Consider the following 12,976-nt stretch of genomic DNA (forward strand, 5'->3'; position numbering starts at 1 on the left):
TGGTGGAAATTGGTACAATTACAACATTTTAAAAGGCATCTGGATGGGTATACGAATAGGAAGGGGTTAAGAGGGAAATGGGCCAAGTGCTGGCAAATGAGACAAGAATATCTGGTTGGCATGGAAAGTTGGACTGAAGGGTTTGTTTCTGTGCTGTGCAGCTCTACGACTCTGAGAGTGAATGATTTGGGCAGAAAACCTATAGCATGTTAATTGTGTAGATCAATGTTTCTCAAACCCAGGTTTCTTTTGTATAATTGGGGAGGGAGGGGTGCATCCATCCTCAAGAAAAGTTGATGATTTGGAGATGCAGGTGTTGGATTGGGGTGTACGAAGTTAAAAATCACACTGCACCAGGTTATAGTCTGACAGGTTTAATTGGAAGCACTAGCTTTTGGAGTGCCACTCCTTCAAAACTTGGTAGATTGAATGTAATGAGGACAAGTGTGAGACTGTACATTTTGGTAGGAGGAATGGAGGAGCTGAATATTATTTAAATGGAGTAAGACTGCAGGAAGCTGCAGATCAAATGGATTTAGGATTCTCCATCCATGAATTACAAAAGGTTCAGTGAGTAATTGGGACTGCAAATAGAACATTGGCATTTTATTTAAAAGGAAATGAAGTATAAATGTGGGAGGTTTTGCTAAAACTGTACAAGGCACTAATCAAATAACAGCTGGAATACTGAACAGTGTTCCACCCTCTTATCTAAGGCAACATGTGCTTGCATTGAGGTATTCCAAAAAAGATGTAGTAACTTGACAAAAGGTGTGCAGGGACTGTCTAATGAGGTGATGTTGACTAGATTGTACTCTTTAGAATGTAGAACAATGAAAGGCAACTGTATTGAAACAAAAAAGATTCTTAGAGGACTTGACAGGGTAGATGTGGAAAGATTCTCTCGTGGGAGAATCTAGGGGCAGAGGGCATAATTTTAGAAAAAGGTGTTTCAAAATTAAGACCAAAATGAGGAATTTCTTCTCAGGGTTGTGAATCTGTGGAATTATTTGTCACAGCTCTGTTAAGGTAGGGTTATTAGCATATTCAGACCCCAAACAATTGTTCTAAATCCAGCAGAGATTCACTTACACTTTTAACCTGGTCTACTGCATCTGGAGCTCCTGATGTGGTCTCCTCTACATTGCAGACCAAGTGCAGACTCTGGGTCCAGTTCATGGAGCATCTCCACTTGGTACACTCCAATCAACATCACCTTCTGGTTGCCAGTCATTTGAACTCCTCCTCCCACTCTATTGGTGATATGTCGATTCTGGGTCTCCTCCAATGTTAAAATGAGGCCACATGCAAATTGGAAGAACAATACCTAATACTGAGTCTCAGACCTTACAGCCTAACAGCCTCAACATAGATTTTGAAGCTGGTGAACTCTCCCAACTCTCACTCGTCCCATGTCCAGCCCTCCCTCCCTCTCCTCCCCACCTCCTTGACCTGACTTAATCTGTCCATCTTCCTTCTCACCTATCCACTCTACCCTTCCCACTGACTAGTCACAATAACCCCGACCTGTATCCACCTATCACTGTCCCACTTACCTTTCCTATATCCATCTATCACTATCCCATCTACCTTTTCCTCACCCGCCCCCCCACTCTATATTTCTGAGCTCCCTTCCCTATCCAGTTCTGATGAAGGGTCCTGATGGAAAAGGTCGCCGTTCCTGCTCCACGTTTTATCAACTCTGAGGTAGACAGCTCCTTGGACCATGTATAGCTGACTTCTCAAGTACCTGGAGACTTATAAAAACCAAAGAACTGCAGATGATGACAATCGAATGCAAAAACAGCATTGCTGGAAAAGCTCAGTAGGTCTGGGAATATAGATTAGACTTACAGTGTGGAAACAGGCCCTTCGGCCCAACAAGTCCACACCGACCCGCCGAAGCGCAACCCACCCATACCCCTACATTTACCCCTTACCTAACACTATGGGCAATTTAGCATGGCCAATTCACCTGACCCGCACATCTTTGTGACTGTGGGAGGAAACCGGAGCACCCGGAGGAAACCCACGCAGACACGGGGAGAACGTGCAAACTCCACACAGTCAGTCGCCTGAGTCGGGAATTGAACCTGGGTCTACAGGCGCTGTGAGGCAGCAGTGCTAACCACTGTGCCACCGTGCCGCCATATCTGTGGAGAGAAATCATAGTTACATTTTGGGCCCAGTGACCCTTCCTCAGAACTGATGGTAGCTAGGAAAATGTTTGTTTTTAATGCAGAAGATAGGATGGCGTCAGGGGGTAAGGAGTTTAGGATGAGTGGAGTTAGGGCCTAAAAAGATGAGTGTCAGTTGGTGAGACAAAGGAGTAGTTAATGATCAGACTGGGAGCATGCATAGCTATTAATGGGGACTGTTCATGACGAACAATGGGTTGTCTATAATAGTGGACTATGTGATAACAAGGCCTGGAGTATAGGGGTAGGAGCAAGGACATGCGAGAAGCCCAAGACCTCAAATTATTGAACTTGATTTTTAGTCCAAAAGGCTGTAGAGTTCCCAAGCAGAAGGTAAGGTGCTGTTCTTCCAGGTTGCACTGAGCTTCGCTGGAGCACTCCAGCAAGCTTGAGACAGATGTTGGTTGGGGAACAAGGAGATGTGTTGAAGTGATCGGCAACTGGAAGCTTCGTCTTTTAAGCAGACAGAACATATGTGTTCTGCGAAGCAGTCACCCAGTCTATGCTTCCTTTCTCCAATATGGAGGAGACCACATTGGGAGCAACGAATGTAGCGCTGCTTCACCTAGAAGATATGTTTTGGCCTGTGGATATTGAGGAAGGAAGAAGTAAACAGACAGGTGTTATGCCATCTGTTGTCGTCTTGGGACTGTTTGGGGGTTGGTGGGCGGGTGGATGGATGTTGGAAGTGAAGGAGGAGTGGACCAGAGTGTCCTGGAGGGAACAGTCCCTGTGGAAGGCTGACCAGGGTGGGGAGGGGAGGGGAATACGTGGCTGGAGGTGGTAGAAATGGTGATGAATGATCCTTGCTACTCATACTCCCAACCTGATCGTTATCTGCTCATTTCTGTCTGACTTCTTCTCTTTGGGTTAAATCTCCATCTATTGTTTACTCCTTATATCCTCCCCAACCTAATTTCTGCATTTTAAAAACAAAACCCTAACTATTATCTGTTCTGAGGAAAGGTTTCTGAATCCAAAATGTTAACTCTGACTTCTCTCCACAGATGGTGCCAGACCTGGAGAGTTGTCACCAGCACAGTGTTTGCAAAATTCTGCAAATTGTTTGGAGAAACATACTAATGTCATCAGCCTTTCCCAGGATGATATCCCCGGAATTGAGGCAGTTGTCATATATGACCAACTTGAATATGACACAGACTTGTGAAACAAGAGCTCTACTTCAAGCTCTACAATAGTGAGCAATTGTTCGGATGGCAGAGAAAATGCTATGAGCATGCTTTGAAAGCCTCCCTGAACAAATTCACCATCCCCACTGATGTGGGAATCGCTTGCCATGGAATGCAAAAAGAGTGCGCAGATTCCAGAGCATCCGACACACCTGCCTCATGAGTTCATAAGATTTCGGAGCAGAATTAGGCCATTTGCCCCATTGAGTCTGCTCTGACATTCAGTCATGGCTGATATGCTTCTCACCCCCAGCCACACTCTCCTGTTCCTGACCACTGGCTGAATTCAAGTTGGTAAGTCTAAAGGGTGTGACTGTCTCCTGAAACACAGCAACCAAGTAACTCTCTCCCTCCCTGATGTGTCGCAACGTTCAAAACTCCAAATTCAGCTCATCAAGTCTTGAGATGGAGTTCGACAAGCAACCAGCATTTTACTACAGGTGTGGTCACTGGGAACCACAGTAAGGTCTACCAGCTCCTATGTCATGCAGGACCAGCACATCACCTGACCTATCCTTATTTAACTCGTTTTGAATTTTTTAAAAAAAAATTCAAACTTTTTATATCTCTGCTTATTATCTCAATCTGAATGAAAGTTATAACCAATAATTTAACAAAGATTCAGTGTAAACACAGATTCAAATTTAGCAGCTTTCCTATTACCCTTCCTATGACAGCACCTTTCAGTTCCTCTTTAGTCAAAACACTCAATCAGAAACTCTTATCTTCCCAGGCTGCCCTCCAGCTCGATCCTGCTCAGCCCTGCTCCTGAAGTGAAGGCCGCAGATTCTTGAGATAAGTTCTTACATCATTTATATTCCCAGGCCACCCTCTGGCAAGCTCCTGTTCAGCTCTGCTCCTAAAGTTAAACCACCAAACATCACCTGTGGTAGAGTCTGCTGGTTCAAAATTGCATTATTCAGCCACTGCAGAACCCACCACTCTTTGGGGTGGAAGCAAGTCAATGAACCACCCTCTGTGTTTGTAATTTTAAAAAAAAGTTTGCATCTCATGTCTGTCTTAAATTTTTCTCTCCTCACCTTGAAAATGTGCACCTTAGTCTTGAAAATCCCTCTTCTAGGAAAAAGACAACTACCATAATTATCTGTCCCCCTCATTATTTTATAAACTTCGATAAGGTCGCCTCTCAATCTCCTACGCTCCAGTAGGAAAAAAAAATCCCAGCCTTTCTTTATAATTCAAACCTTCTATACCTGGCAACATTCAAATCTCTTCTGAACCCTCTCTACCTTAATAATATCCTTTCGCTAACTGAGCGACCAGAATTGGACACAGTATTTTGAAGATGCCTCACCAATGTCCCATACAACCTCATCATAACTTCCCAGCTGCTATACTGAGCAATGAATGCAAGTGTGCCAAATGCCCTTTTGACCACCCTTTCTATGTGGTGGATGTGAGTACAATGTTTAAAAGACATTTAGGGTAGTACATGATTGGGAAAGGTTTGGTGGGATATGGGCCAAGAACAGGCAGGTGGGAGTAGTATAGTTTGGGATTATGTTTGGCATGGACTGGTTGGACTGAAGGGTCTGTTTGTGCTGTATAACTCTTAAAACCTTGAGGGACTGCTAAAGAAGAAGGACATTTTAAATCAGGAGTGTGATTAAGGCTTATGGGGGAAAGGCAGGAAAATGGAGTTGAGGATTATCAGCCATGACCTCATTGAGTGGTGAAGCAGACTCAACAGGTTGAGTGGTCTACTTCTGCTCCTATGTCTTATGACCTGAAATCTAATCTCTCTTCAGGAAACTCCTGCTATATCCCTTTTTTGCTTTGTCTCCTCCATCAAAAGAAGGCTACTGAGCTCTTCAAGCCTGTTCCACTGTTAAGTGAGATGGTGGCTGAACTATAACTCTTATCCCATCATCTTTTTGGTGAATAAAATATCAATCTCAGTTTTAAAATGAAAAAATCAATACAGCATCGATTTCAGAGCTTCTATCACTTAACATTTGAACCATTGTATGATATGTAACTTCCCAGCTCCAGTCCAAAGTGTGTAGTGTTTGTTCAACTATTGACCATAGGTTGTGCCAGTGCTCTTTCCTGTTTCAAGTATTTATGCAATTTCCTTTTTTAAAAATATGCCAAATGGTCTCTACCCACTACTTCTGGCTTTGAAGAGTCCTTTAGAATCTAAATGTTAGCTTGCTTTCTCTCCATGGAAGCTGCCTCACCTGCTGTGATCTCCAGCTTTTTTTTTGTTTCTCTTCTGGGACAGTCTTCCCTGCATTAAGAAGCAAGTTTTACAGTAGAATAGCACCATTAAAGGTCCCCAAACATCCTAAAGCATTTAGAACCAAAGTTTTTCTGAAGTGTATTCACTATTGTACTGTACTATTTAAAAAAAAACATAGGAAACAGCAAATTTCCACAAATATCATCATGAAAATGACCAGATAATCTATTCTTGTGTTGTTGATTATGGATAAGTATTCTTCAGAGCACCAATTCATTGAAGTAGTATTGTGAGAACTTTTGCATCTACGTGAGAGATAGTGAAGCCTGGATTATCATTTTGCCTGAGAACTTACAACTCTTAACAGTACAGCACTTCTGAGGAACTGCACTGAAGTGTCAACTTTAAACTTCTTACTCAGAACAGAATATGCTATTTACTGAGCCAAAGCTGACATTTTAAACAAAATGCTGCATAAAACATTTTTCCTAATCCTGTCCCTATAGTAAATTGATGACTTCTTCACTGAGTTCCCTAACCAGAGGATGTTTTGTTTCCCTATCAATATTTCAAAAACTTGATAGTTTGAAAAATTGAATTACTTGTTCTAGTAGGAATGTTTTTCTACTTGTAAAAGCTAATGTAATGAAATAACATTCGGGCATGACTGTTAAGTGGAAAGTATCATGTGCATCACACAAGGGACAAATGATCACTATCCTCGGATGCTGCCTGAACTGCTGTGCTTTTCCAGCACCACTCTAATCCAGAATCTGGTTTCTAGCATCTGCAGTCATTGTTTTTAACCGATAAATACCAAGGATACTAGCACAGATAAGAGGCTGGGAATTTTGGGGCTGAGTGTTTCATGCTCTGCCTGCCTAAAGCCTGATCACCATCTAAAAGCACAAATTGGGCATAGATGGAAAACCTGTTTGGTTGTGTGCAGCTCCTCGCTCACGAAGCTCAACACCATCAAGACAAATCAGTAACTTAATACATCCCATTTACCAAATTAAACATCTACTCCCTCCAATGCTAACTTTAGTATGCCCTATTTACAGATTCACTGGATGAGCTTGTCGAAATTTAATCAGCAGCACCTCCCAGAAAATGAATTCAGAAGGGACTTGGGAATGCCATTACCTTGAGACTATACACCATTTCAACTTTGATACATAATATTTTTGAACTGTTGTTGGGTCTCAGTCTTGGAACGTCTGATTTATAGTAGTGTGGGAATTACCTTTATCACATGACACTGCAGTTCAGGGACTGTCATGCATTTTGTATAATGGGTCCACAAAATTACACACTGACCACCAATTTACATAAATTAACATTGCTTCTTTGCTTGTGAATGCCACGTGACTATTCATAATGACTCCAAAATGTGACTTGGCTGGAACACGTGTTTGAACCATAAGGTGTCTATGTTCTTTCATATCTTTAATATCTTTTCCCATTAAGCATATTCTCCTTTTGCATTTTGTGTCACAAAATATTTCACACATTAAACTGCAGATGCCATCAGCCTGCCCATCCTGCTAATCTGTTTGTATGGTCATGAAGTAATTTGCAGTCTCCTCACTGTTTGTCATACATCCCACTTTTGAATCATAGGCACATTTAAAATGTGTACTTATGCCAATGTCTAAATTAAATATGTAAAAATGTTTAACATAAACAAATAAATAAAGTGAAACTAAGAATGACTACTCAGCTACATCACTTCCTATTCTTCCCCAATTGAAGTGACACTGCTTTACAACTTTTCTCTGTCTGTTAATCAATATTCTATTAATGCTGCTATATTTCCTCTGACATCACCCATCTGATTTTTTAAAAACAGGTTTCTCCTGAGCAATGTTTTCAAACATATCAAGTCACACAGCCCTGGTTTGGGGACAGCAGAACCATCTCCTGTGCATTCCCTCAGAAATGAGGCTTGGTTGTCAGTCTTGACATTGCCAGGGCTAAGAAGTTGTTTGCCTGAGCTGGAAAGTTTATAAATAGAAGTTCTAGGATAATCGGTCAACCATTTAAGCAAGAGAAAAAGAAAAAAATTCTTCATTTAGACATTTGTGAACCGTTGAAATTTTCAAGCCTTCAGAGCTATGGATACTCAATTCTTCAATATGTTCAAGGCAGAGATCGATGGAGTTTGCACATTAAGGGAATCAAGGGTTATGGCGATTAGACGGGAAATGGAATCTGTGTAGAATTTTATCCATGATCCTGTTAAGTGGTAGAACAGGCTTAAGGAACCCTATGGAGGAGATCCAAGATGGCGGTGGTCTGAGTGGTCTGCTGTGATGGGCTTTGTGACATACCCCCAGCAAGGTGGACCTTTACCCCCTCCTATCAACCACCCCCAGGAGAAAAAAAGTATTGATTTAAAATTACTGACTATTTGGAGCTGCCAAAATCATCTGGGACAGCTTTAAGGCCAGGATGAAGTCCAGTAAAGGAAAAGGGTCTAAAGGAGCGCAGCAGACAGGCATTCCCCTACTGCATGGATGCTTGCAGCCAGTGCTTAATCTCCCAGGACTGTCCCTTTGGATCCAGCAGAACAGCAGCACTTAGTTAAACTCAGAGAGTGGATTCAAACAGCAGTTGAGCTACTGTCTGCAATGCTAAAAAAGCATGAGCTGGAAATCCAGCTGCTGGAATGAAGACGACGCAGTGGAGGAGAGGACCGCGGCATCAGAGACTGTAGCAGAGGTCTTGGGAGGAAGAATTTGAATGCTGGAAGACCTGGTTTGGATCCTTCAGGATCAAGTCGATGACCTAGAAAACAAAGGGAAAACTTACAGATAGTGGGTCTTCCGGAAGCTTTCTGCAGGGATGGCTCCCGAAGTTCCTGGGGTTTGAGTTGGAGCTGGGCCTGGTGAACACAGAGCGGGCCCACCCAATTGCAATTCGCAGGTCTGGGCTGGACCCGCACCCCTGCGTGATCCTGGTGCAGCTCCTATACTATTGAGAAAAACAGTTAAAACAGCAAGAAGATTGGGAAGGAGTTCACAAGCTTTAATGTATAATGGCTCAAATATAATGTTTATTTCAGGACTTTTCAGGAGTCCTGATGAAGAAAAGGACACTTGATGATGTTAAAAGAGAATTAAGGGACCTGAACATTCAATATTCCTTGAGGTACCCGGACGTGTTGCGTTTTGCCCATAGGGGACGGTATATAACTTTGACTCTGCAGAAAAGGCAAAGGACTTTGTGAAGTCTTTGAAATGAAGGACTTGAGGTTGGGGGTGGGGGGGGTGGGGGAGGTGCAGGGGAGGGGGCATCATTGTGGACAATGGTTTGGTTTTTTTTATCACCCCCTTTCTACTCCCCCTCCCCCTTTTTTGTGGTTATTGGTTTGATATGTACAGTTTTGTTGTAAAATTGGAATAATTTTATATATCGGTCGGTTGGGTGTTATCTAAGGTTCTTTTTGTAACTGCTGTCCTCTTGATTTTATATTGGGGGTGGCGCTATCTGTGGCTAAGATGAGTGGAGAGGGGGTGGGTATCCATTGTTAACTTTCAGAATGTAAATAACAAGTTTTCTTCATTTGTGAATTGCCTGGGGCTAGGACACAGCTTCAGCTAGAGGTGTTAAGATGGTAGGAAGGAGTGGAGGGCAAGGGGAAAGATCTCGAGCAAATTGGGGGTTATCTGAGTGTTTGTTTCCATTAAATGTAGTGTTTTCTTTTAGTTGTAGTTGTTTTTATAGGAATAGTTCTTAGACCTCATAGAGTTAATATCTTTGTAACTTGTCACACCTCAGATAAGTTTCCTCCTGGGAAACCACGGGCTGTCCTGGATGACCATGGCTCGTGATTTGTTCAGGTGGTGTACCTGGAATATAAAAGGGAGCCATTCTCCTATTAAAATAAGGAAGGTCTTACCAAGCCTCAGGAAGGAAAGGGTGGACATTGTCCTGCTGCAGGACATGCATCTAACTGATAAGGAACATCTGAAACTGCAGTAGCGGTGTTATGACAGGGTATTTTTCTCATCCTTCAGCTCTAAGAGTAGAGGAGTGGCTATACTTATAGGAAGGAGCCTCCCTTTCCAGGTAACAGAGCAGGTAAGGATGAACATGGACAGTTTATCATTCTTAAAGCTCTATTACATGGAGAAGAATACGGTATTTTGAATGTATGTTGTCCCCAGGTGCACCCACTTAAATTTCTCATTGATGCAATGGCTAAATTAATGAATCTTTGGGGTTTGTCGTATGATTACAGGAGGGAATTTTAATCGCTTAATCAATCTGCAGATTGACAGGGTGCCAGAAGGCCTGGCAGGTACACCTGCACAGTCTAAGTAGTTGGTGGGCATGTGTGATGAGTTGGGACTAGTGGATGATTGGAGGTGCCTCCATCTCAATGGAAGAGACTTCACGTTCTATTCTAACCCACACAAGTGCCATACGCGAATTGACTTTTTTTATGCCAACTGACGGTTTGGACAGAACATTGGCATTCAAAATTGGGAATATACCTGTTTCGGATTATGCGCCAATGTATTAAATGTTAAAATCAAGGGTTGTGGAATGGATGCATGTCACTAGCGCATGAATCCATTTTTGTCAGGGGATAGTAAATTTATTGAATACATTACAATAGAGTTCAGAGCCTTTTGGGATATTAATTCCGGTACGGCTCGTAATCCAGCAATGCTTTGGGAGGCCACTAAGGCATATTTACGAGGTCTGATCATTTCATATTCGACGAGTAGATAGAAGTAGAGGGAGGAGCAGCAACAGATGCTGGAGGCCCAGCTGAAGGTAGCTGAGAAAACATAATAGGCTGTCATTGGTGAAGCCTCAGTGGGTCACGGCTCTCCCGGCTGCTCCAGACTCAATGCACACACAAGTGGCTAAAAGGTCTCCTTTGCCAAACAGAGACTGTTTGAATTCGGAGATAAGCCTGCTAGATATCTGGCTTATTTGACTAGGTGGAAAAAAGACTTCCCAATCTATTATCTCCGTTAGGGAGAAGGCTGGTACAAATACCTGCGAATTGAAGAAGATCAATGTTAGCTTTAGGGAATACTTTGTAGAGCTGTATTGGTCGGAGGGAGGTGAACACAGTACAATGGGAATGCAGTCCTTTTTGAAAATCTGGACCTCCCCAAAATAAGTACGGAGCAGACTTCCCTTTTGAATGCGTCTTTAACGGTACAGGAAGTGCAAGAAGCAATAAGGCATCTCCAGGGTGGAAAACACCAGGGCCAGATGGGTTCCCAACTGAATTCTATAAGGAATTTATAAACATGTTAGTGGAGCCACTTCTGGGGATGTACAAATATTCTTATACATGGGATTGTCTGCCACCTACTCTTAGGGAGGCTAATATCTCCCTCATTTTAAAGGACCCTGAAGAATGTACTTCATGTAGACCAATTTCGCTGTTGAATGTAGATTTCAAAATTCTATCCAAGGTGGCTCAGGTTGGAGAAGGTCCTGCCCCATGTTATGAAAGAAGACCAGTCAGGTTTTGTTAAGGGCCGTAACTCCTCCAACAATAGTAGGAGAGTACTGAATACAGTACAGGTATGCCAGTAAAGATTGATTTTGGGATTTGTGGTCTCCCTAGATGCAGAAAAAGGCGTTTGGTCAGATTGAATGACCGTATCTATTTGAGGTTCTCGAGCATTTTGGTTTGGGGGAATCCTTTGCCAGATTGTTGGCAGTCTTGTATAATGATCCTAAGGCGGCAGTCATTACAAACGGTATTAAGTAAAACAACTTTAATATTAGAAGAGGTAGTCGATATGGGTGTCCTTTATCACTGGTGTTATTTACCTTGGCAATTGAACCATTAACTGAAACTATCAGGAGGGATCCTGAAATAGTAGTGCCGAAGATGGGATTGGGGGACTATAAGGTCACTCTATATGCTGACGATGTCCTTTTACTTTTGGCCAATCCAGAGACGTCGGTTCCTCGACTGATCCAAACAATTAATTCATATGGTGGTTTCTCAGGTTACAAGATCAATTTTACAAAATCTGAAGCCATGCCTGTAGGGGGATTAGTGGAGGTGCCTAAACTGAATAGCCCTGATTAAGATGAATGTTCTTCCTCGAATGCTGAACCCCATGAGAGTGCTTCTGTTGTTGTTACCTCAACAAGTGTTACGGAGGCTCAATGGTTGGCTAGGGTCCTTTATTTGGTGCCTCAAGCATCCTCTGACTAAATTCACTAAATTGCAGCTTTCGCAGGTCGAGGGAGGGGTTGATTTTCTGGATTTGAAGAAATACCAAATTAGTGCTCTGTTAACATATGTTGGTGACAGGTTATGGGGGGATTCAGAGTCGATTTGGCTTGATATTGAAGTCTCACAATTGAGATGCATCCTAATTAATTTATTATTTATGGACAAGATGAAATCCGTGACCCAGCAATGCTAGTCCAATTATCTTAAATATGGTAAAAGCCTGGAGGATAATGAAGCAAGACGAGGGCAATTGGGTCTAAGAGTTCGCCATTTACCCCATTGGTGGGAGTCCAAGGATTTAAACCTGCAACAATGGACTCTGGCTTTAGGCATGGGAGAATAAGGAAATCTTCTGCCTGGGAGACTTATTTGAGGGGGAGGTCCTGATGTAATTTAGTCAGTTAAGTCAGAAATATGGATTGTCTAATAGGGACCTTTTCCGATCTTTCCAGATAAGGACTAGATACAGAGGAAGACCATGCTCCTGATTCAATGTTACAAATCAGACGTGGAGAAAAGAATACTACGGTGTACAGGTGCTCTTTCACTCAGTACTTTATATCGTTTACAGAAACGTTGCTCCCTGCCGGATATGGAAGGACTCTGTATGTTGAGAGTTAGGAGAGGATATTTTATTGGAGATATGGGAAGACATCTGGGGGAATGTAAGGAAAATCTCAGTATGTAATAGAGCACAGGCCATGCAATTGAAGGTTGCATATGGCACCAGAGAGGCTAGCTAAGTTCAAGAGAGGAGTATCATCAGGGTATCCCAAATGTAAAATTAGTATAGGCACTCTTACACATTGTTACTGGTCCTGTTGTAAGATCCAGAAATACTGGAATGCTATAGTAAGGGAGCTAAAGGTTATCCTGGGGATTGAAAATTAATGTGGATCCGGTATTTCTCCTTTTGGGGTTGCCAAATTTGCCCTGTCTGGGGGAATGCGGATTGTGTAATATTCTGACCCACTGTGCGAGGAGGAACATTCTGATGAACTGGACGTCAGAAAAACCACTAGGTCTTATGGGGTGGCATAGGTTAGTGATAGAGCATCTTCCCCAAGATTACCTCACAAATATGGAGCACCATAAATGGAGTTTTACAAGACGTGGCGGCCCTTTTTAAATTATATTGATGCTGACTTATCAGCAATATTAA

General features: G+C 42.5%; 1 protein-coding gene across 4 annotated transcripts in view; it reads left to right on the plus strand.

Moving 5' to 3' along the window:
• si:ch211-227n13.3 (uncharacterized) overlaps window positions 1-12,285 on the plus strand; it is a 73,327-nt gene extending 61,042 nt beyond the window's left edge. Inside the window, exons 5-6 of one of the 4 annotated variants that reach the window (XR_009644862.1) lie at window positions 3,206-3,682; window positions 12,267-12,285. Coding sequence is in view for 1 of the 4 variants with exons in the window: in XM_060827536.1 (XP_060683519.1) it covers window positions 3,206-3,281 (76 nt within the window). In the remaining 3 variants the exon portion in view is untranslated. Of the gene's footprint in view, window positions 1-3,205; window positions 4,042-6,655; window positions 7,304-7,443; window positions 7,518-12,266 lie in introns of those variants that run through there. The other 3 variants (XR_009644864.1, XR_009644863.1, XM_060827536.1) reach the window with 3 other exon arrangements.
• Window positions 12,286-12,976: the final 691 nt, after the last annotated feature.

Source organism: Hemiscyllium ocellatum, chromosome 7 (assembly GCF_020745735.1).
Source record: "Hemiscyllium ocellatum isolate sHemOce1 chromosome 7, sHemOce1.pat.X.cur, whole genome shotgun sequence".
Taxonomy (NCBI): Eukaryota; Metazoa; Chordata; class Chondrichthyes; order Orectolobiformes; family Hemiscylliidae; genus Hemiscyllium; species Hemiscyllium ocellatum.